Source organism: Argiope bruennichi, chromosome 2 (assembly GCF_947563725.1).
Source record: "Argiope bruennichi chromosome 2, qqArgBrue1.1, whole genome shotgun sequence".
Classification (NCBI taxonomy): domain Eukaryota; kingdom Metazoa; phylum Arthropoda; class Arachnida; order Araneae; family Araneidae; genus Argiope; species Argiope bruennichi.
Window position 1 is genome coordinate 129041559 of NC_079152.1, and position 27099 is coordinate 129068657.

Consider the following 27099-nt stretch of genomic DNA (forward strand, 5'->3'; position numbering starts at 1 on the left):
TCGAGTTTCTAAAAAGTATATATATATAAAATCTGGGAAAGAATCCATGATGATTTCTTGAATTCAACTAGATACAAAGCGGCTGAATAACAAGCATAAGGATGATTGTAAATTATCCACCAACCTTTGACTTAAATGAATAATTTTGTAATAATAATTAAAATTTATTTTTTTAATTGAATCTCGCTTATTGAAAAAACATTCTCCGATTTTCTCAAAGATAATTAATTTCATTAAAAAATTAATACATGTTTGTTATGTATGATTTCATAATACATAAATCATAAACAAATTCCATAGGATTCTTTTAGAAATGGAATCTACACTGAAATGTTCAGTTGAAATGTTATTAAATACATTCTTCAAGCAGCTAATTATATTACTGCGATACAAGCTTCATGAGTGACAAATTATATTTTTCGACATGCAATCAAGGAAAAGTGAAAATTTCTGTAGAATTTTAAAAATCCCATAATATTAGTACAATCTGAAAACTGTTGATAAAGAAATTATTTAATTTTAAATTTTGAGAATGTTTATTAGATGTTTCTAATATTTTATTCTAAAGGACTAGACATTACATTCAAAGGAGTAAAAGCTGTACTGAAACATTATTATATTGCCACAATAGTGCAGAAACTGTATTGAAAAGTTTTGAAAGCTAAGAAATGAAAAAATAAATAAAGAAATTGAAATCAAAGTTTTCACCAATTTGAGATCCTGTTCCAGATCCTTCAATTGTGGGGGCATCATCGTCTTTATCAGGCTCTTCATCAGGGTGATCCTTTTCAAATTTGTCTTTTTCCGAATCTTTAACTTCTTCGTTTTCTACGTATTCATCAACCTCTATGTCGATATCATCCTTTTCATAATTGTCGACAACATAATCATCATCTTTATTGACAATGTTCTTTTCCTTATCGAAATTCAATTTCAATTCTTTTAATTCTTCGTCTTCTTCAATAAATTCTTCATCATCAGTACTTTCAGATTTCAAAGGAATCTAATGAGGAAGCAGTGCAAATATATTACTTAATATTAGGAAATGTTTAAATTCAACATTATATTTTAAGTTTTAAAACAAAATTTAAATTTTCAGCAAAGTATTTTATGAATAAGTCATATGTAAAAATTGATCTGAAAACTGCAGAAGTTGCATATGCTTTTGATTATATATTTAATCTTTATCTTAAAAACGACAGTTTGAAATTTTTATGGTTTTGTTTTTATTTTTTGCATTTTAAAATAAATCACATTATCTAAAATTGTATTTCCTTCGTGATAATATTATATTAATTATGAACGAATGGAAAGAATGCATGAAATGATCCAATGGCGAGAAAGTAACCAATCTCTAGAATTAGTTTTTTAGTAATAATTTTTTATTTCATTTCAACAAACGACATGCTTCTCACATTGCATATCCAAAGATATGATCATATTGCAATTCTATGTTTTTAGCCCGATAATATTCTATATTTTGTTTTCTTGTAACAATATTTTGAAGAATTTTAAATGGAATGCCGCTGTATCTTAGAAATTTTCCCAACTCTCATTAATATTGTGTAACGTTCACAAAATACTTTTCTTGGATAAAGGATAACTATTCACATTGTATTAGGAAAATCTGACGACGCTCTTATATATTGTTACAAATCTGTAATTTTGCTATCCGGCATGAATAGTGTCATCCTGGAAAAACCGTTAAAACCTTTGTAAGATCTGTACTGTGCGTGCTGAGCTTGGCGACCATTTGGCATGAATTTGGCGACTAAACGGATAATACCGGAAAATTCGAGAAGTTTCACGATCCATCTAGTAATAACCGAGATACACCCAGGTACGCCCTGATTGGTCTGAAGATTCACGCCCCGCCTCCTGGAACTATAAAAGACGAGCACTCTGAAGCTGGGAAGAAGTCGTATGTCTCGTCAAAAGTCGTGTGTGAGAGCAGTGGGAGTCGCCGACAAAATAAGAAATTGGAAAGGATTAGACAGCAAGCAAGCTGCTGAACTAGCAATTAAATGTGTTGCGATTGATTAGCGGTATTTGTAGAAGAAAAATTTTGTAACAATATATTTTCAAAATGAATGTGCACTTTGGGTCATTTATAATCATGCTCCAATTTTATTTTCGTTAATGAATATGCATTGATCGCGTTAATATCTATCTATGCAGAATGACCCGGAAAAGTTGTGACAACGTATGAAGCTATACCAGGCATAATAAAACAACTATTTCTAAATAAAAGGAGGAAATATCATACATATTTTCTATAGTTCATTGTTTATGCTGAAAGTAAATTAAGTTTACAGCATCAACTGTTTTAGTCAAAGATATTAGAAAAGAGGAATGGAATTGCACAATGATGTTGACGAAATACATACGCTTTAGGCTGACTGCGTTATCTTCGCTTTATTTGTATCATAAAAGTTTTTCTAACAAATTCGTTTTCAACTATGAACTCGTTGCAGGTTTTTTAGAGATTTCTGAGATTTAATTTTGGGAGATCTTATTGTTGCAGTTAGCAGCAATTCCGACGATCTGCTGCAATGCTGTACGGCGTTGTTAATCAAAACTGTTTTGTAAATCATATTTGTATTCATTTATTTTTCATTATTATTTCATTACCAGGTCGTGCATTTGACGTTACCACCGACATGTTTTTAAACAGGTTTAATTTGAAATGCTTGAGATATCCTTAAAACTCTTCGGAATCTATTAGAATCATACTATAGATTTTTTAACAGTCTTGTGCGTTTTTTATTTTTAACACACACACACACACACACACACGCACACACACACACACACACACACACACACAATTTTATTGAATTTATCATCTTAAAACTATGGTAAATGAAATGATCGTGACTTAAAAAAAATCAAACATGTAATCAGAGAGATTTGTCAAAGAAATAGAAATATATGTAACCAACGCAACCTCTAATCATATATATAATAGGCATATTTAATAGCGGTAAAAATGAATCCAGCAGCCAGAAAGATAGAAAAACGAGCAGCGTTCGACAAATTTTAATATGACCAGCTTATATTTCCGTCTCTTAATCATATATTTGTGATTTACTTAATCATATACAAAAATCGATCATGCACTCAATTTTGTCTGTTTCAGATTTCGAATTTGCCTCAATAGTTATTTCAGCATTAATAAATGCATTGAAAAATCTCTCCAAGCAGATCAAAATTTTGCGTATTTAATGCTACAAATGATGTACCTGATGTTCCTTTTGATTAAAAACCTTTATTTAATACGGTTGCAACATACAAACCTTATCTAGTTTTTTGGGATTTTCATCGTTTTCCTCCTCTTCATAATCATCATTATTCGAGTTACTTCCCGATCCGGTCTCATCGAAATTGAAATCTTCGTCATCGACGATGTCCCCTCGAAGTGGCAACTGATCATTCTGCGTGCCAAATGTTGAATGAGGCCTTGGTCGAGCTTCTTGACGCAGTGTATAAGAGTGACCTCGAATGTTCTTGAAAATAAAAATAGTTAATTTTACAACAAGTAATGTATTTTTTTCTATAAAATAAACGATGATAGGTAAAATAATCAAACAATTTAAATAAAATGTTCGAAATATGACGAAAATACGTGAAGAAAACGATTTATATTTATACTTTCGTGTATATGAAGTATAAAAAAAAGTCATCATCGTTTAATCGTCAAAAAATTCGAACTCGAGATTTTGGCGAAACTCCAAGTTCGAAAAACGCATTTTAGAATTATGCCTCTCCGTCTATCTGTGAACAAGATAACTCAAAAACGATTTATACTAGACAAATGAAATATGGTCTATGATTTCTATTGTAAATGGATTTATATTAAATTTCGGACGAAATGGATTCAGAGGATCTATGTCTTTCCTAATATCCAGATATAAGTTATCACGGTAATTACAAAAGGAAGAGAATAAAATTGAATGAATGAAATATGGTTCATAGATTGAACAAATTTGATTTTTGGTATATAGTTATTTATCAATACAGACAGATGTACAGGTACACAAATGTGTTGGAATGTAATTAGTCAAAATCATGTAAACGTGATAACTCAAAGGTACAGTGGCGTAAATATATATAACTTTGTATGGATTTCGTGACTACAATTGCAATTCTGTGTCAAATTTTAATTTTAATCGATCGAATAAAAAAGCGACTGAAACTCGTATTCGTTTCTCTGGTATTTGTGTGTTAACCACATCCCAGCAATCAATCAGCAAAAAAAAAAAAAAAAAAAAAAAAAAAATCTTTAAAAGCTGCACTCTAACAGGCTCTGTCGTAACTGTTATTCTCGAACGGCGTACAGCTACATTAATAGACTGACAGAAAAAAATCCCAACACCAAGAAAAAATTATTTTAGAGTAATGAAATTTGGACAATATATTTGTCTAGTTAACATGTTTAATTGATTAAAGGTTCAAGATCACAGGTTAATTTAAGCCCGAGAAAATGCATTTCAAATGTGAAATAATGTTGCATTAATAACCGGTGTATCCTCCAGAAATTTAAATGCAAGCCTGCAAATGTTCATGCATTATGTCATATAGGTGCTGAATATCACTTTGTAGTATGGAATTCTATGCTTGTTGTAAATATTGGGTTGTTCTGTAAATATTGGGACGGTCAGTACTGGCTGTTGATGATGCTGGAGTTGCCGCCCAATGATATCCCATACGCGCTAAATTGGAGACAAATCTGGTGATCTTGCAGGCCAAAGTAATATGTAGATACTCTGTAAGCACGTTGCATTACAACAGCGGTATGAGGGTGAGCGTTATGCTGTTGGAAAACTCCCCCTTGAATGCTTTTCATGAATGGCAGCTCAACCGGTTGAATTACCAGATTGACGTAAAAGTTTGCAGTCAGTGTGTTTGGGATAACCACGAGAGTGCTCCTGCTGTCATAGGATATTGCTCCCCAGACCACGATTCCAGGTGTAGGTCCAGTGTGTCTAGGCTGCAGACAGTTCGATTGCAGTGTTCCCCTGGCCTCCTCATAATCAACACACTGCCATCACTGGCGCCAATGCTTTCATCAGAAAACACAACAGATCTCCACTCCGTTCTCTAATGAGTTTTGGCTTGACACCACTGGCATCGTAAACGACAATGGCTTGGAATCAGTGGAATGTACACTATAGGGCGCCTGGCTCGGAGCTGTACTTGAAGTACCCGATTTCTAACAGTTCGTGTGTCAGGAAGGTACTAACTGCAGCTCGAACTTCTGTCACAGATACAATACGATACGCCACAGCCGTACACCAAATATGACGCTCTTCCCTCTCAGTAGTGTCACTTGGTCGCCCAGAACCCGGTCTTCTTGAAGCAATACCACCCCTTGACCACTGCTTCCAATAATCATTCACAATGGATACATTCCAGCCAAGTCTTTCTGCAATATCGCGGGAAGAAAATCTAACCTTCTCGTTGCGTTCACGTCTTCGTTCAAACTCGGAGAGCTGTTAATAATGGCATCTTCGTCTTCTTAAAGGTATTTTTGGCTAACATCACCTCAATACGTCAGATTTCAAAGGTAAATAACGTTCACGAACTTTACAGCATGCATTTAAAGCAAACCTGATATGTAAATTCTGAGTGGCCTGCACTTATGCGGGAAGCGTGAAATTTGAATCGATGTCATCTTTCAAATGTATAAACATGCTTACCAAATTGTATTTATCTAGCACAAGTTCTTCTTGGTGTTGGGATGTTTTTTCCGCCAGTGTATTTATATAGATACATTTATTAGGAAGCATACAAGAAAATTTCTGGGAGATGACTACAGAAATGTTTTTTTTAATACACTTTTCTCAGTGTTAGAACAATGTTGCATTTTTTTCCACATGATTTCTCAAATTTTATTTATTTACCTTTTCAGCAGTTTATGGTAATAAGGTAATAAAACAAACAAATTTCTAAAGCTTCCAAATTTGATAAAGGTCATTTGCACTACACATTTACATTACACATTTAGCTGGATTCCTATAAAAATGCGATATGTTTCATATAGAAGGATAAAATACGCTATGATGAAGAACCCTTCTTAAGACTATGGCTGCCATGTAATTTGCCTTTGAGTTCATATCGATTCTTTACGATACAAAACCGTCTATCTGATTTGATGACACCTTCTTTACTATAGTTAAGATATAGCAAAGAAGGGGGCATCTAATTATATAGATGGTTCAAATATCAACTCTAAGTCTTGGCAGCAAACGTGTAAAGGATTTCAATTTGTTTAATATCAATCAAAATAATTACAAAATGTATCTTGAGTAAAAATATTGTAGTATTAAACATGCTCATCACTTACCAATGGCTGTGTAGTCGAATTACATTGCTTCTCTGCAGCATCTGGGCTACCTGCTATTGTTAATTGTTCAATGTCACCCTAAAAAGAGAGATTACCGATTATTATTAGTTAATCAAGTGACAGAGGATTTTTTTTTTTTTTTGTATTTTTGAAGTATACAACAAGGTTTTATATGCAATCGCAATGCATTGACTACTGATTTTGCGATTAAATATATAATGTAATACCTAAATAAATGCATATATATATTAGTTAATAAAATAACAATTTAAATGGGGGGGGGTTAATGCTGAAGTATACAACAATGTTTTATAAAAAATTCGCAATAAATTTACTACTGATTTTGCGAATAAATACATAATGTAATGCCTAAATAAATACATATATATTAGTTAATCAAGTAACAAAGTAAATAATTTCTTTTTATAATTCTGAAGTATACAAGATTTTGCATGCATTCGCAATAAATTTACTATTGATTTTGCGAATAAATATATAATGTAATGCCTAAATAAATCCATATATATGTAATTAAATACATGTTGAGAAAAAAAATTTTAAGCGAGAATATTTTTGAATTTCCGAACGATGAATACTCACCATCTCATTACAAATTATGAACCCTGAAAGAATCATAATTTTATGATGTAATTATGAAAAGTAAATATAATTAAAAAGCTTTTTTTTATTGTATTAAAAGGATAGAATAATTTTTTGAAAAATTTGGAAGTAAGAGCACGACTTCTTTTTATTTTTTTAAAATCTGTTCTTGCTTGTATTCCATGAATAATTAAACAACGAATTTCTATGTGCAGAAAAATAACATGTTTGTTGGTATTTCAAAGAAAAACACCCCCATCAAATTACAGTATTAATAAATTACCCAATAAACAAAAATAAATTTTATTTAATAATATGTTAATTTTATAATTAATATTTTTTAATCGACAGTAAATAAATTACTCTGATAAAAGAACAATAGCTCATTATTTGAATGGAAAAATTGGGCAATAAGTTTTCAAAATAAACAGTTTACATAACAAAAGGCCGATAGATAATTTTACAAAAAAATGAAAACATTTTTATTGTTTTTTTAATTAAATGTATTTTTCTGAAATAAATAAATAAATTATTGATTTATTTTTATTGAGGGCGCAAGTTGCGTATATATGTAACTAAAGAAAATAATTCTAGAATGCATTTTTTTTTATTTGTACAAATTGAGTTCTGATTTCAAGGCATTTAAAATGAATTTGAATTGCAGACGATATTATAACTCATAATTTTTTTTATTAGAATATCCAAAGGATCTCAGGAGAAAAATTGAACTATCGATGAATTCAGATTTAAAATCTTGGAATTAATTATGCTTTATTTTATTTTTAATGTCTCGTTTTGATTTAGGCTTAACAAATCGTAAACCTATTAAGTAATTTATTTAATCTTAACAATTCTCACAAACTTATGGTATGAGTGAGACTTAGTTCCACAATTTTTTTGCTCTAATCACAGTTGTTGAGTAGCCTATGTATCGCATTTACTACAAATTTCGGCTGACACGACTTTCATTATAAATGAACAGAGATCAGATAATCAGGGCTGACTTTATTATGCACCAATATCCAGTATCTCCGCACATTAGTAAGAAGAATCAGGAGGAAATCCCAGTCGTAGAAACTACGATGCCTTCACTTAGTCACATATTTATCAACATGTGACTGGTTTTTTTCGAAAATCGAATGCAAGCATGCTGTTACTGAAATGTCTTATGCAAACCACTATACCAAATCTGTCTTTATTTTAAGGTAGACATCCCTAATTAAAGAATCATATAAAATGTCATCATGAAGAAAATTACTTTTTTTAAATATTCAAGATTTCAAAGAACACATATTCTAATTTGTATATAATCGATATAATATTTACTATCCTACTAAAAGAGTAGATATTTAATTTGTAATATTAATATTTCTATTCTAAAATTATATATTTTTGTAATTTTTACATTTTTTTGATATTCTTAATTCGTACTTTAATAACTTATTTTTGTTAAAAATATAATATCGTGTTAGATCATAAAAACGTGATTCTTATAGAAATGCCCTAAAAAAATTAAAATTTTAATTTCATTACATTATTTTAAATTTCAATTCATATCTACGAATTTCATTTTTATGATTTTACTGTGTTATAATATCATAATATCATCATAATACTGCTTGATTTTTGAGAAAAATAAATAATTTCAATTTTTAATTTATGCTTTTTTTACTACGCTGATAAAAGAATGCTTGAAATATTCTTAGTGTTATTGTTTTCTATATTTTTGTGTTTAATATATTTCATAATTCATACTTGCGAGCATTATTCAATCTAAATATTATTATCTCTTAAATAAATTTCTAGATGGCACCATCTCTGTGAAATTAATTTACCTATTTTAAAATATTAATTGGCCTTAAAAATTCTAGAATCATTAAAGAGTTCTATTGTCATGAAGAACAAAAACAAAAAAATATTATAATTTAAAAAAAAGTCAGTAAATTGTCGAATTCAAAATTTTATTCTCAGAAGCACGAAACATGCGAAGTTAAGTTATATCTTTTAAAACGACGACATTTCAAGTGCTTTGTACCGCATTAATAGAAAAAGTAACTATTGAAAGAATTAACGCTAAACTTCTTTTTTAAATCATCTATATACTTATAATAAAGCTCAATGTGTGTGTGTGTGTGTTGGCGCTCTACAGGCCAGACCATTCAACTAACAGCTACCAAATTTGGTACATGTATACCTTAGAGGTCGGGAATGTTCACCTGGGGTTGCTTTTTTTGAAATTTTAATTAGAATTTTAATTATAAATTAAAAACTAACTTTCCCGCCAAAAAAATCTTCCATTTTCCCCACCGCCAACTTTTCCGCCAAAATAATCTTCCATTTTCCCCACCGCCAAATGAGTAAGGCTTCAGTTTTCTTTTCTCCCAACAGTAATGAGGCTAGGGTTAACATTTTTCTGCGGATTATTTCAAACGATTCTGTTTATTTTCTTAATGTTTTATGCATTTAAAATTAAACATTGTTATTTAATCCATGTTTCAGATTCATTCTGAAGTACTTTTGAATTAAAATAACACAGAATAAAGGAAATTAAAAATGTATAATCTGCATAGCGTTACCCCAACTGGCGTAGAAAAATTCACGCATTTGCGTTAGCATAACTGACGAAGAAAATTCACGCATACGTATTGTATTCTGATTGTTGTCATGAAACCATTCTCAACGGATGATTTAAATTATTTTTCGGTTAGTTGCATGCTTTTGTAAGTAAATTTTATTTATGTTAGTTATATATTTTTTTGTATATGCTTATAGTTTTAAGTACATCGTTTTTTAAGTAGTTTTTTTTAACCTGTTTTCAATGATTTAAATTATTTTTAGGTTAGTTGCATGCTTTTGTAATTAAATTAGTTATTTATTTTTTTGTATATGCTTATAGTTTTAAGTACATCGTTTTTTAAGTAGTTTTTTTAAACCCGTTTTAGACCGATTATTTTGAACGGTTCATTTTCTTTTCTTAGTGTTTGATGCATTTAAAATTAAACATTGTTAATGAATCGATCTGTTCATGATGAATCTGAGAAAATTTTGTTGACAAATTCTTGAGAGATTACATAAATTAAGAAAAATATTCTTTAGTGCCCATAAATATTAAACGCTCAGTGACTCTATTATCAGTAACCATATTATTAAAAAAATGCTTTGTTTCAGTAAAAAATAGTATTATATTAATCGCAGATTAATCATTTACACTTTAATTTAAAGCATAAATTCTACGAGGGGTAACAGAAAATTAGAGAGATACATATCACGTTATGACTGAAGGCTTTTATAATATTATGACTGAATTATATGACTATCAAAATTTGAAGTTTTAAAATATTTTGCTGAAGAATCTATTAAAGTTGGAATTGCATAAAATATTTAATTATTAAAATGTTAACGAACATTAAGATTGGCGAACCGGCTGGTCGCCAAAGGCGGCTAGTAATTAATAAATCTAAATAAATTTTCTGATATTTAGGTCTGTTTCTTTATCTTACATGTTCTTTATATTTCTAAAATCCAACTACTTATTTAATTATTCCATGTTACTTTTCATTAATAGATTTATTTTAGAAAAATTAGAAGTTAGGTCAGGTCTCATTTCCCAAAAGCTTCTCAAAAAGACGATTCATTTATTTTTTGTCCATCCCCCTAATTCTCTTTCTTTTTTTTGTAGGAATACACTTAATACACCGTTTTGTTTGAATTCATTTAATTTAAATGTTAAGGTAAATTAATGCACTAGTGTAAAGATAAGAGCTTTCTAACTTTTTGCTGTTAGCTAACAATCCATAATTTTTTTTATAATTAGCTTACCATAATCTAGTATCAATTCCATAAATTATCTGAACCAAACAGTTGATATATCTTTTAAAAACGTCAAGAGACTCATTTAATTATTTACTACTAGCTTCCGTATTTCTAAAATTAAATGCACCGAATGAACGTTTTTCAAAAGACGAATGTTAAATAAAATATTCAGTACATTTTAGAATAGAACTAAATTAATTTCATACAACTATATTATATTTTTGAAATTCACCGAAACTTTGCACTTGATTATAATTGAATTACTAATTCATTTCCGGAATAAAAACTTATTTTCTGTCCATAAAATAAAAATAAAAATGGGAACGAATCTCTCTTCATTTACAAGAAGAGCTTTAAGAGGGCGGAGACATTTTCTGCTTGCAAAAATGTCTTATCTCATAAATGAGATTATTTTGTATCTATAAGTAAAAGAATATTTAATTTACTAAATCAGGAAGCCATATATAGCAAACAATGCATTTAATAACATTGACTTACGGAGAACTAACATTAGGAAATAAAAATATTTTGATGTAAAAATGTTAGAGATTTACGAAATGGTTAAGCGTAAACATCATGAACATAGGGGTCCTCAAATAATCTTGGAAGGTTTTAGTTTATTTCAGTCAATTTAACTAACATAAATTAATTTATTAGCTTTTCATCGTGGAGAGTATCTAATTGAATTTTTCTCTGCACAATCGAGTTAACTACAAATTCAGAGCAGCAAATTTTTAAATGCATGCAAATGTTATCCTTAGAAGCATGACATATGCGAAACATTCTATTGTTTGGATTCTCACATTATACGAGAATTATTTAAAAAAAATGTAAGCATAAAAGAACTACAGTTTAGCCTTTCGAAATTGAACGACGTAATGCATTTACACTTCGCAATTAAAATAAAATTAAAAAAAAAACGTATTTTGAAAGTTATTAGCTCATTCTAGAACAAATATTTTATTTTTCCTTATCGCTATTTTATTTCTGCATAGTAAAAGCTAGTTTGGCTTAATTAGAAACAAGTTTCTTAGTTTTTTTTTGTGGATATAAGAAATTTACCAAATGCAAATATAGATGGCTTAATCCGGCCCTATATATAACTCATTACATTTTTGAGTGGTATGGCGTTGGATTTGCATCTCTTAGGTTGTGTGTTCGAACCCCACCGTTCGAAGGCTCTCTATGTATATGGTAGCTGGTGCACACATAAATCTGTCGTAGCCACAATGTACCCCATGTCGAGACAATACCACTGAGGGCACTGGATCAAAGGTGATTGATTTCTGATTCAAGTTTAAATTATGATTTGTGGATGAGTGAATGAAATGTATGAAGTTCGACCCATGAAAAGGGCTGCGACGCATGAGTAGCTAAGCCATATTCCTGGCTCTAGAAAGTAAATAATAAATAAAAATTTAAATTTTGTATTTTTTTAAATTTAATTCCCTGAAAATTTTAATTGATTTCATAACATTTTGCACCATTTTTTTACGCAACTTTGTAATTTACAATATATGTCTATGATCAATATTTAAGGAATAAAAGCTGCTATCAAATTTTTTGAGAACCCTGTATAATTAAACAAATAATAATCTTAAATTACACTAAATTGGCAAAATATTATTAATTGTTATTATATTTTAATTATAATTATATTTTATTATTAATTGACTTTATCCAACACAAAATGTCGCTAAGCAAAAAAGTGATCAAAATTGACAGGGGCAGTTCAACAAAAATTATTGCTATGAAATTTGAAACGGAACAAACTCATTTAGATTCCGTTTGCAATTGTTATACTTCGGTTGAATTTATCTAATTTCAACCGAAATTATAAAAATTATAAAAAAATTTTATTTTTAAAGGAATTAATTTTATTAATAAAATTATTTGCATTTAGGTTCGAAGAGTTGGTGATAATTTTTGTGGCCACAGCCTCCAGGATCATATCAAGCTAAGTAAAGCTCCTATGTAATACAAGTCTCGGAGTCCTTTTTTTCCCTTTTTACACTTCCAAAATCAGGCAATTTTATGGATTATAAATTGATATTAAAAGTAATTTTTTATAAAACAGATAACAGGATCCATTGAAATAGAATATTAACTTTTGGTAACTTTTTATAAAATCGGATTCAGTATCTAGCGTTTAAAGAAATTTGTTATTCAAAGGTCAAAGTAACTCGAAGGAAAACTGTAAAAAAGTTTTTATAGTGTTTTCTAAATATTTAAAAATTAATTTTCTCGTAGCTCATTTCAAAGGTTTTCAGTCAACCTCAAAAAAGCGAATGAGAAAACAAGAAGGCAAGAAAGAATATCCTGAAAACAATGTTCTAAGTTTGTTTGTTTTTTTGATGACCATAGCCTATTTAATGATCGATGTAAATCAAATGGAAATCTGAAATTTGATTAACAAGAAAAATATCGCCTATTTCTGCCAAAAACCCTGTGATCTCGAGAATAATAGTCAGCTGTCTACTTCCCCAATCGACTGCCAGAATCTGAGAAAAATCTCATAAACGAATGGTGGATTAAATTTTGCAGGAGCTTGTAGACAGTGTTAATTGCGGAGCGTTCTTTTCCTTACAAACTTTCAAAATCTAATGTTCTTTATTATTAATTTTAACTTTAACTTAAGTAATTTTAAGTAGAAAATTTTGACATACTAAAATATCATACATTTGCAAATCATTTTCCAATAAATTAGATTCAGCACATGCCGAAAAAAGTGCACATTTGAAATTAAAAAGTAATTTGAGGCAAAATAGTTTTTTAAATTTTTTTCTTAACACAGTATAAATATTATTTAATAATAAGATCGATATTTTTAGAGATTTTTTTTTAAATCAAAAAGCTTCACACTTCTTTTGTACATTGAAGGTTTTGCGAATTTTTGTATATTTCAGTATATTATAATATTTCACAATTCTTCAGAATTGTAAAATAACATAAAACTTGCAGATGATATTTAATTAGTAATGCCACTATAATAGTGTTCGGAAATTAATTTAATCAATATTTGATTTTAGTTTGAATCGATTTTTATTGCTCGAAATGCTCAAATAATTGCTCGAATTTCAAGAATGAAAGCACAGAATCCAATAACTGAAAGCTCACAAAGATCTCAAGGTCCCGTATTTTACCTATTTTATAATTCGGCCCTAATGACAAACCGTACATTTCAACAGTAATGACAATGTACATGACAAATATATATATATATATATATTGGGCCTAATTTCACGGGATTTTCGTGTCACGAGGAATAATTATTAGACTGTATAGTTTGCATTCCTTCACAGAAAAAATCCCTTTTTTTGAATCCCTGCCTGAGGATGACCCTTGAATATATATATATATATATATATATATATATATATATATATTCCCTAAAAAACTTATGATTGAAACATATGAGAGTTAATATGTGGTGCAGTGAGATTGCGATGACCAGCGGAGTCAAAGTTATTGAGAAGGAGGCAGAAAGAGGCATAAGGGAAGGGAGTCATAGACCAAAGGAGGTCTGGTCTTCAGTGTTGAATACTCTTACAAGCAGAGAAATAGGACAAGGGATTAACAGGAAATGGTGACAGTAAAGAAAACGAATACTTGGGAGCATGTGCTTTGAGACGTTTCGACATTACACTATCTCCAAACAAATAAGATGCGATATTCTTAAAAACGCTACTTTTGTCAAGTAGAATTATGAATACAACATTTATGAATACAACATTTGTAAATTTGTATAAAATTCTGGTATTAAATTTTGGTTCTCTATAGCGAACTATGCAGATAAAACTTAATTATTTTAAGATTTTATTGCCAGAATAGTAAAACTTTCTTTAAATTTTAAGCATAATTATATTAAATGGGGATTGTTCGAAAAAGTATATTTAATTATCTCCACTATACAACAAAGTTAAATGCAAAATGCAGGCATTGTTTCAGAGGGAAGAAAAACATTCTTGGTGATTATGATAAATAAATCATTTTAATCAATCTGAATATTATTAAAAAAAACAGAATTACGAATGTGTGAAAAACACAAATGGCATTTCTTTTATTCACAATTAAAGTCATTCTTGATATTACTATTTGTTGATTTATACATATAATCTTACATTTGACCTTATTAAATAAATAGAGTAGAAGTTACCAATAGTTTCTTTTATTTAATAAAAAAATGTAAGAAATGAACACAGACATTTCGAATCGACGAGTGAACGTTATTTGGTCGTTTTCAACAAGTACAATGATATGCAGGAGAAACAGAGATAACTCCAATTTCCAAAGTTAAGTAAATTATTTCTGAGGTTTATTTTTAATGAAGAGGAAATTACCCATTCCATTAATTAGACAGTAGAATTTCCAGGAAACTCTTTACTATTTTTAAGTTTCTACTTTCCAAATTAGAACAGAAAAGTTAATTTGTTTTTCGTGTTCTCATTCTCATAAATATTCATGGTCACTTAATTACATATTCGAATTCGAAATTTTGTACAGTATAAGTACAGGAAAAGGGTCCTACTAAAAAGAAGAAAAAATCTTCTAAACGTTATCTAATTCAAGGAAGAAATTAGGACTGCATTTAGTGATAAATTAAAACATTTTAAGTAAAGATGAAGAGTATTTAATGTTAGTTCTTTTTTATAAATGCTTTTATAGATAGATACTCGAGATATAAAAGTTCTATTGATTAGGACCATAAAATTAATTAGGGTAATGTCTGCAGATGAATTTTTGCTTTCTAAATATTAGAGAGCCAAAAGTTCTCCTAGTTCCCATTGTAAAATAATTTAGAGTGATAATGCGAATTTCCCAGATTATAATTTTATTTTTTAAACTTTTCCTGTATTTTGTTTCCCAATACTATATTATTATTTGACATTAATATATTAATTTTTTTGTCTGTAGAATAAAGTTAAACCAGGCACGTAATACAAGTCACAGTGTACCCCACTATGTACTATCTAACTGCAATTTGTATTACGTTAATTTACGAAGAAATATTACGAATAAGTACAAGTACAAATATGTAAAAGAAAAAAGATTATTCAAAATTAAACAAGGCATATTACATTTATCATATGAGGCAAAAATAACATTAAAATAGTTCACTGAACAAGAAGACGTTTGGAAGAATAACATGAACTTAACAATATTTTCAACAGAAAAATAATGTATTAATGTTGAATTCTAACATTTTATGAACATTCCATCTGTTTATGAAAGATTGATAAGCTATATGGAAATAAATGGGAGAGATAAGCAATGAGATGAGACACAGTCTCTATTACGAGATAAGATTTTACCAAAATTATGTCCTGAATTTGCCAAGCGAAAGGCAAATACTGCCTTTGCCGAGATATATACCTGTGATATGAGTTTTTAGACGGGTGTTCGCTCAGGTATCTTCCGGTTAAGCAACCACAAAATTGGAAATATCCATAAATGAATACATATGATAATTAACCAGTATTTCGTATGAGATTTAACCAGTAGTTCGTCAACAATCACCTTTCCTCATATATAAATGCTCGGAACTTCATATTTTCTTTGCTCAAAAAAAACAAAGAGGCACAGAGACACAGTTGGTGTGGGTGTTATAATTGATGAACATATTAGGTATGGTAAATACTCGCTGAGTGTTCTCTCAGATATCTTCCTCTTTAAATGACAATAAATGAAAGTTACGAAGTCCATTGCGAATATCCATAAATGAATAAATATGAGCCAAACTATTTTGATTTTATTTTACGAGTAGTTCTTTAATCAGTCACCTTTCCTCATATTTAAATGCTCAGAATTTCCTATTTTCTTTGCTCAAAACACGTAAAGTGGCAGGGGCACACATTTGGAGTGAGTTTTAATGTTGATAATGTGGTGAGCATACATTGGATATTCTCTTAGTTATCTTCCTCTTCAAATGACAATAAATGAAAGTTATAAGATCCATTGTGAATATCCATAAATGAATAAATATCAGACGCACTATTTTGGTTTTGCTTTAGTTCATCAATCACCTTTTCCATATATATGAATGTCCAGAATTTCGTATTTTCTTTGCTCATAAACATAAAAAGACAGGAGTATATAATCCAGAAATGATTCATTTCTCAATAAATGATATTCTTATACAATGAAGGCAACTATATCAAGATTAGATATATTTCAATGACAATTTTGTGTGCATATACTTGGAAACTTTAATTCTCTCTGAATAATTGGTGAATGAACTGGGAGCAATGAGTAAAGAGAAAAATTGAGTTCAGAGGAAATATTTAATATTAGGAAAGACTTTTAACGTCAAAAGAACGGAGATAAAATAATAATTCAATAAATGATATTATTTTAGCGAATTATTACTCTTTTAAAATCCCATCATAATCGTAAACAATCTAGTTTACGTTTCTAAATTAGATACAGTAAGTGCTTTGAAATGGAATATGATTTTTAAGGAAGTAGCATCGCAATTTGATTACAAAATACTTTCGGACTTTTGGATTAGAGTGCTGAAGGCATTTAATTTTCGCCTTTTCGTTATTATAAAAAGCAAAAAAGTGCATTTTTCTTTTTTTTCGATTTCAAAATAAATAAATAAAATTGAGCGATAATATTGCATTCAATTTACAGGAGTTTTACTCCTATAAATGTCTTTAAAAGAAATATCCTTTGAAATAGAAGAATATTTAAACTGAAATACTTGTTTGAATTATTCTTATAAGCAATTAATAAGTGAGATATGGAAGATTTATGAGTTCTTTTTCACGTATTAGTGCTAAATTTAAATGATTAGTGCTGTAGAGCTTCAGAATCTGACGATTATTGGAAAATTGTTGATGATCTTAAAATATTGTTCTCTGAATATCCATCATTTCCAGTGTCGTGATTTTCTGAGCTAAGTACAGAATCAATAGCGCTGATAATGTTCTATTACATCTCGTATTGAATAGCTGAACATGCATGCGTGATATGTAACATTAACAACCGAGTTGTGATAATTTAGCTTTACACCACATTCTTACAATAGGCTCAAAGGAAAAAAATCGCATGAGTTATGATCCAATGAATGCGACAAGCAAATCTTTTCTTCAAACCATGCCAACCAAATCTCCCAAGGCATTAAGTATGGTAAAAGATAGAACAAACTGTTAAATATCGACTTGAATGAAAACTGCACTTGTTGATATAGTCCCTCTAATAAGAATTTCGATTACTTTTTTGCTCCATATAGTTTCTGCCATTTTTTGTTTTTTGTTCATTGATTAATTGTTGTGGAATTCCCAACAATTTTCTAATGATTGATAGCATTTGAAGTCTGAGTACGTACCACCTGTCAGTCATATTTCGTACTAATACAAGAAAGTCTACTAACAAAAATTTCTGTTTCCTGAGTTTCCATAAGAAAAGTCAAACAACTCTCTCCATCACCCCTTTCTGAATAATTAATTATTTTTTGCTGAATTCCATGTACCTAATTGAGATATTCTTATTGTATAATATCTTAAATGAAAGGTTAAATCAATTGAAAGTGCGATACATACTCTTATGTTTAAAAATGCATTAATTATGAGTTACGCACGTCATCACAACACGTCTGATGCGCTAAGCTAATTTATTTTCTTTTATGTTTTCTAAACTGAAAATTTAAATCATTGTCACAAGACTTGTGATGCAAAATAAATTTTTTTATCAAAGCTAAAAAAGTGTATAAAAGTAATTAAAGTAACAATACAATGTATTCATTAGTTTAAATTCTTTTTATTGCATTAATTGCATTCATGGCTGACACATTTTGAAATGTTCTTCAACTAATAGATTATTTGCTTTATACATTTTTCAAAAAAATAATCTTTCTTGTCAAATATAATTTAAAATTAAATATTTCTTCTCAGCAAGATGTAATATTTTTGCTTAACACTCATTAAATTTTTTAAAAATCTTTTAATTAAACAACGTGTGTTTCTTTGACGGTGAAGAACAATGGCCGTAATTTCAGATGTCTGTCAAAATGAACGTATGAGGGATCATCTGAAGGACTTTTAAATTTTAATTTAATTTTCAGGCGAGATTCTTCATTATGTAACTTTCTTTTAAGACCGAATATTTCTAAATGGAAATGAAAAACAAATTTGTATTTCTTAACTTTCTTTTAAATGTCAGTTTAAATCATTTCAAAAGGATAAATATTGTCTTAAAGGTAAGAAATAATTATAGAACAGATTGAAAAAAGAGCCTTGAGAGACAGAAAAATATTTATCAAATTTCAATCCAGAATACATCTTGAACATCATCTACTCGTATTAATATTTTAAAATGAACACATTTTCCGAATTCCATTTTCAGTGAGATATTTTCAAAATTAAAGAAAGAAAGATAAGATGGCAGAAAATAGAATATGAATATAGAAAAACGAATTTATTTTCAGGGTTTAAACACTGAAATAGATTTTTTTGAATGATTTTGAACTAGTTTTTCTTCGGAAGGACAAAAGTACCTGATATCTCTTACAGATAAAGATATTATCAATGCATTCCATATTCTTTTACTATTTGAGAATGGAAAACAATATTTAAAAATATTTTAATGTAAAATATAAAACATTTTAGGGTTGACATTTATAAACTAATAGCATATGCGCATTGCATCAACATATTTTCTTTTTATGCAACTGCAGCATTTATATGTTTTTGTCTACTAAATTTAATCATTTCAGATTTGCCATACTCTATAGTGCCACAAGCCAAATTTTAGTTTCCATTAGCTTGTGTTTTGAAAACTTTGTATTAAATTTATTTATTTATTCATATTATTATTATTTTCACTTTTCTATGTATTTCAATACTTCATGTTTCATCTAACATCCCTTATATACTTTTCATGCTAAATAAGTGAAAAATATTCTATAAAAATTATAAATAATGTTATTTTGTTTCATATGAACAAAATATTTTTAAAAATAACGCAAAAGATTTATATAGCTTGATAAAGCTTTCATCTAAGGTAAAGATGTTAGTACTATAACTTTGACCGCGCTTTTCCAAATTATCAATATCCGCGGATCAAAAATAATTACGTGATTGACTCGATAGGTTCGTAAAAATTATTTTTCTGAATTTATATGAAATAATAGTCATATAATTTAAAAACAAAAATAAATTTCGTAATTTTAATCAGTAATAGATTTTAAAGCCACTATTAGGAGGAATGTCAGCAACGTGAAGAATTAGAAGAAAATAGAATAAAAAAATTATAGAGAAAAAAGTTGTCTTTAAATAATTCAGTTGAAAGAATATTTTGGACTTATACATCTTGTTTAATATTAATGCTTCTGAAACATTTTGATTCAATTAACTTTTTGTTAAAATGCAGGATCAATTCACTAAAAAGAACGTGTGCTCAGTTCTCCAATCACTCTATTTATCAAGCAAATCCGAATTTATTCTTTTACATATTCATCCAAATAAAATTCAGATAATTAAAGTGATCAATTGCCATAGAAATATTGAGCCAAAATCTAATTTCAATTGCTTGTCTAGAACGAATTAAGTTTCAAGATAGATGATAGATTCTATATTTCACTTTCAAGTACATTTATATTAAAAACACTAACCAAATTTAATCTAATATATATATATATATATATATACAAAATATTTAATATTCATTCGCTATTTTTTTCTATACAAATAATGATCCTGATCAAAACGATTAATCCTTTATAAGGATAAGAATAATCGATATTCAATTATACGTGGTTCGAATTAAATGTCTTTCATTATTCTGCTTTTCACGTGCCATATAAATATTTGGCTTAAAAATATGAAATATGTTTACTTTTTAAAAAAATTCCTTCTGCTGAAGAATTATCCCTTTTAACACATTGCGGACTTACTGTATAAAGAGAATGATTAATCTAATATGGTGAATCTAGATGATTCAGCGTGGAAAATAATAATAATAAAGTATCTTATTCGTGTTTTTCTAAATAAAATCTTTTTTTTATTTTGAGAGTACATTTTTTAATTGTTAGTGAATTTTTATTTTTTGACAATACTGTCTTTCTTCCGAATCACTCTTAATTAAGTACTGTATTCATATACATATTTGAATAAACGTCGGATAATTTATCTATTCAGCGCTTATTTAATAAAATAGTTATCAAACAATTAACTTTGGATTGAGAGCAAAAGTACTAGAATTTTAGGATTGATTATCAAAAAAATCTGCTCGCTTTAGGGTTAAAAGAGAGTTTATATTAAAATGACTGGAAGTTTGGAGTGTTTTGCATAAGCAATGAGGAACAGTATGTAACAAATAATATGTAATATATTTTTAGATTGTGACGGCATTAGCAAGGAATAGATTGTGAAGGCATTAGGATACATTAGCAAGGAATAGTAAGGCAGAAAATTGCAATGAAAAAATCCCATAACCATGATCAGAAATCATATTTTTATGAAGTTTAAATTTTTCCTCTATAAAATTCGAACAAGTTAAACTTCTTGGTGGACACTCGAAAATTGTGCCCACATATTGGAATAGTTAATTAACTACTAGTACTAGAGTGTTAGGAATGACTATCAAAAAAATTTGCTCGCTTTAGAGTTAAAAGAGAATTTATTTTTAAAAGATTGGTAGCTTGGAATATTTCAATAAACAATGAGAAACAGTATGTGACAAATAATATGTAATGTGTTCTTAGATTGTGAACGTTTTATCAAGGAATAGATTGTGAAGGCATTATCAAGGAATAGATTGTGAAGGCATTATTAAGAAATAGATTGTGAAGGCATTAGCATACATTAGCAAGGAAGAGTAAGGCAGAAAATTATCATAGAAAAATCTCAAAACCACGAAAAATGATCAAAATTCATGTATTTCTTTAATAAATTTTTCTCTATAAAATTCAAATAGCATAAATTTCTTGGTGAACTCTCAAAAATTAAGTTCGCGCATCGGGGTAGCTAATTAACATTCGCTACCGAATGTAGTTTCTCCTGTGATTGAAAATGTTAATGACGGCGTGGATTACCACGTGGTTAACATGACGCCCAAAGCTACAAAAGCCAAGAGGCGCTCGAATTAGTTGCTGACAAACGAGAGCTGTATATTGATGAAGAGACACCTCGACGCTGCAGAAGCATACAGTTAATCAGCGGATGCACGGGGCTTATCAATATTGACAGAATGGAATATGGAAATTTGCTTGTTTGGCATGCCATATCTTTACTCCAGGGAGAGGACCTGCAAGTCCTTCCACGTTGTTAGAATGAATTTAGAGCTCATTTTCAATTAAAATTGTCTGGTGATGCGAGAGCTTTATTTAGATTTACAATAGAATTCTAATTGCAACGAAAAGTAGTTACCGAATCTCCACCGCAATGGTGTAATTTTAAATCAGAATTGAATTTTAAAGGTAGACAAGATTAACTAGACGTAAATTGGGAACAGTGGATAGTTTAAATTTAAATGGAAACAAATCATCGATTAGGAAAAATTCTGTGCACTCATTTGAACTCTGGAGAGTTCAGGAATATTTTAAATAAAATATTTGACTATTCGTTAAAATTGTTTTCACGGAATCTTTGTTTACCATCGTGCTTGAATGATAAAAAGCCGTTTATAATATAGTGGATTTTAAAAAAGAGCATTTTATTAGTTTTTTAAATATTCCTTTTTTATATTCATAATTGTCGGGCAAATTCAAATCAATGGAAAAATGCTAGTTTAATTTATTTTGCATAAAATGAGAAATTTATTTTAAGGAAAAAAATATTCTGATTGGTGTTAAATAGTTAACTAAATATGAACCTTTTTAATTCTGAGCATTTTAAATAATATATTTGATTAAGCTACGTATTTTAAATAAATAATTAATAGTAAGTAAAATATAAATCGAAAGTTGTCATGATATTAGAATTCCTCGTTGTTTCACAAACGTTATTTGTAGCTAATTAAACAGTAAAATGTATTGAAATAAAATGAAATCAGGTGCTTTTCGAATGATAATCGCCAATTTACAATTATATTTTTAGATTCTTAATTTGATTTTGTTGTTATTAAGATTATAATTTGTTATTAGTGTTTTAGATAATTTTAAACGATTAGATTTAACATTTCAATTATATATTTCAACTGAGATCAGATGATAAGAGAGGGTCGGCAGCTCACACTCAAATTTGTTATATAAACTATAATAACTTATAAAACTATAACAATGTGAAGGATGCCTCCAGATGTAGCATTACGGAAACAATGCAGGCACCAAATTTTCTATGAAATGAAGTCTTTAAAACTGCAATCATCAGATTTATTAAGATAACTTTGCCCTTTTTCGGTTTGGAGGTGTAATACTTTCAACTTGGTTTGGTGTAATTACTTTAAATTGTCTAAATATACTACGCTGTTGGTAATTCTGCTGGTATTTCACAAATGTAAATGGAAACTGAGTTCTTTTCTTTTTCAGATCATTATTCAGAGCAATAACATTAATATTTTAAAGCTTACGAATACGAATTAAAAAAAGTATATTATTTATTAAATGTCTTTAATAAATTCATCTGTTATTAAATATATTTAGTAAAAGATAATTATTGTATTTTTCACACTATTTTAAATGGAGGATGCGTTATTCAAAGGCCTTAGTTATATCATATTCTTAGAGGAAAGATTCTTTTTTAAAATTTGTTATAGAAAAAGTATGAATTTAAGTAAATATTTTATTTCTATCCTTACGTTTATTAGAAAAGGTATTCCCAAATTTTTAAACAATGCGATCAACATTTCGGAAACAGAATCAGAATATTTCTGAGGAGAAATATTCGGAGAAATAGAACACGTCTTTTCTGAAAGAGATTTTATGGGCCAAAAAGGCATTTTTGCGAAGAAAAACAATTTATTATTAAATATAATTTTATAAAAATTATTTCTTATGTGTGGCTTGATGAGGATTTTAAACACACATCGCTTTTTAATAAATCGTTGACCCACCCAAAACTGGCTCGAGACTCACTAGTACGTTGTGTTAAACAGTATATAATCCTTGCATTAGAAGGTTATAGATAATCAGAGAAACAGTATTAAGTGAAAACAAAAATAAAACATATTTCACTCATTATTCCTAAGTATGAGTAGAATTACAAGTAAAATATTGTTTAAAAGTAAAGCACTTTCGGTCACATTTTCAAATCATAAAATTGCTCATTTGCTTTCATACGGGCTAAAGATTCTTGCGCACGATGACACAGTCACGTCATTTCATTTCTTACAAAAGAAATGGATAACGAGAAAGATAGTTGGTTGAAGTGGCAGCATAAAGTTTTAACATTCCATATCACATTAAATATAAGTACTTTAACCCTTAAATACATATTGCTGCAAATTGTCTACATCCAGTTCCACTAAATTTTATTCAAAAACCTGAGTGGGCCCGTTTTCGAAACACACGTTGATAACCATAGACAATAAATCATGTGTGAAAGAAAAAAGATGACATTACTTTCGGAGGGTGAGTTATATCGTTTATTTACATTTGAATGTGGTGGAATGTGTTACATTTGAATGTGGTACTTGAAGAGATAGTTTCTATTGTTGAGTTACCTATAAAGAAGTGATTTATCTAATAGTTAAAAAATTACTTCTCATCTGTTGCCAGGTAAGCTATCAATGTTTGATGTTGTATTTGAAAATTATATTAGATAATAGATAGATTTTTGGGAAATGCTGTTTGTTGCCAAAAGTCTAGAAACAACTTTTTCAAAATTAATATACCATATTATTACCTGGATTTTTTTTTATTTATTTGTTACGTAATTTATGTCTATTTTCCTATAATTAACGATTTTTTTTTTAAATTTAAGACAAATAATCATGCATTTGAGGGTTAAAGGAATATCCAAATTTATTTTGCTTTCCTAAGTAAAAACAATGGGCAACCCTAAATCTGGAAATATTGCTAAAATTTTGGAACAATGTTAAATAAGGAGGATTGATTTATTTTTTAAAGACTGACTGTCGTAGAGAAAGAAAAAGTACACGCTTTAAAAAGATGTTTTATTTTCGTGTTTACATTCTGTACGAGATTGCTTTCTGTAAGTCAAAGGAATAAGATTAATGGTCTACAAAGAAATTTGTGACCTTTCCAGATGCGACAACAGAGTTACAAGTCAAATAGTATGTTAAAAGTAAAACACCCTACAGTCACTTAAAATTACACTTCATAGCCGAAAAAACTGCTGTGTTGCTTGCAACGGGGTTGGGCAATCATGCTCTCGAAGGAACACCAATCGGGCGTAAAATGCCACCATCACCTTTCATTTCAAAAATCTTCAAACGAAATGCGACGCAGCGGAATTTCATTACGCGCGGTAAAACATCACTCGGTCATGTAGTGAGTCACGTAAACGTGTCAAATGTATATACGAGGAACAGGCAGCAAACACGTAAGATAGAAAGAAAGCGAAAGAAAAAAAATCCTATTCTTTGCAGTGACGCTAAATCAAGAAAGAAAAACAGTAGAATCGGGAAGCAAACGTCATTTAAGTGAAAGTTTCGAGAAAAAGTTTGCGGCCAATCTGTCATTTTGATGGTTCTTCCGCTGTTTCGAAGGAAGGAGGGGGCTTCGAAAGATAAATACGATGCGAAGGCGAATCATCCTTCACTCCGAAGGTTTTGTTCTTAAAACAGGAGGGGGATTCTTCCTCCTTCTTTTTTTATCTATAGTCTTTTTTTTTTTTTCATTCCATTTTACACAGTATAAATTTGTAAGAGGCTGCACGCAATTATTTTTGGATGCGAAGGTGAATTATCTGCAATGGTGGCTTAGTATACTACGTTTTATTTATTTTGGTATTTAATGATTGCAATTATTTTAAAGGTGCGTGGGATATAATGTTAAGCTAAATTAAGATTTCAAAAATAAATGGATTTTTCTGCAGGATAAATGAATTAATAAGCACTTACGCCCTTTTTCCAGAGAATTTTTACATTATTTAATCTATGAATGTCACGTGTATTTTTATTTATAATAAGTAAAAATTATTCACTTATTATTTATGTATTTTATTAAAATGCGTTTTATCATCTATTCATTAATACGTGCAATTTTTTAGAAACATTATAGAGTTAGTATAATTAATTCAGGATTTTTTTTTTGTTAATATTCGAATAAGAATTTCGTTAAAAGAAAGGAGCACATTTTATTGCTTTTTTCTGTAGGCATTTAATCTTTTAGAATATTATTTATAACTGATAAGTTGAATAATATTTAAACAGAATCCAAATAATAAAACTAAATTTAAACGTTTTTAAAGAGCATGCTTTATTTATGAAATAAATTGTAGAAAATATTTTTTACTAAGCAATTGAAAAACAAAGTAAAAATAATAAAAGAGTCAAGCACCGATGTAGTCACTCTATACAATTGGGATTTTCATTACATTAATCCTTAAATTTAAAATTTAAATGCATTTTTAAGAAATTATTTTCTTTTGATATAGACTGTGAGTGCATTTCTTTATGAAGCCTTGGCCTGAGATAGCCTGGTGGTAAGGTTTCGGCTTCGGAAATGGCGAGCTTCAGGCTCTAGACCCGATTCCACCGAAGAACCGTCGTGTAAGCGAGTCCGTCCAAGCGCCCCCCACCCGCTGGTGTGGTGTTGAAGTTTGTTGAGGGGCTGCCGGCTAAGGTGCCGTTCTCGTCATCTGATCGCGGTTCAGAATTACGAATTCCTGTAAGCCCATTGTTTAGGATTCTAACTTTGATTCCTCATTTTCTCAAAAGCTTATGAGCATAAATAATTACGTAATAATTCAGCACCATTTTTTTTTCTTAAACTCGTATGAAGAACTTTAGCACTTTTTCTGAATTCCACCCTTCTTGATTAGTTTTCCTATTGTATATCGTAGCCATAATGTGCAGTGAAAGAGTTAAGATTCATCAAATGCGGACTTTCAAGAGCCCTATATAAATGCCCTACATAAAATAAACTTCTTGCCCCAACCATGCGTGAATGAATGATTGATGTTTGTAATTGCTAAATTTTTTTAGTAAGAAACTGCATGAAATTTAATTACGAAGGGCTATAATTTTTACTAATATATATATATATATATATAAAATTATAAGTAAATAATAAAAGTTTTCTTCATTGACAACCAAAATAACAATAGAATAACATAACAATAGAATTCAAGAGAAACTGGACAAAACCTTTGTCCAGTGATTCATCTCTATTATTAATATAAACGTTGTCAGTTTGAGTGCTACGCTATAAAGAAACAGGAGTTCAAATATCTAATCTTGCTCCATTCTCCCATAAATTCATTTTCCATGCGCGA

At 29.2% G+C, this 27099-nt stretch overlaps 1 protein-coding gene across 1 annotated transcript in view; it reads right to left on the reverse strand.

The window, feature by feature from the left end:
• Nucleotides 1-27099, reverse strand: part of LOC129961954 (uncharacterized) — a 276391-nt gene that overhangs the window by 57613 nt on the left and 191679 nt on the right. Inside the window, exons 5-7 of the mRNA XM_056075603.1 lie at nucleotides 6347-6424; nucleotides 3297-3506; nucleotides 709-1003 (exon numbers count right to left, since the gene is read on the reverse strand). Coding sequence (XP_055931578.1) covers nucleotides 709-1003; nucleotides 3297-3506; nucleotides 6347-6424 — 583 coding nt within the window. The remainder of the gene's footprint in view (nucleotides 1-708; nucleotides 1004-3296; nucleotides 3507-6346; nucleotides 6425-27099) is intronic.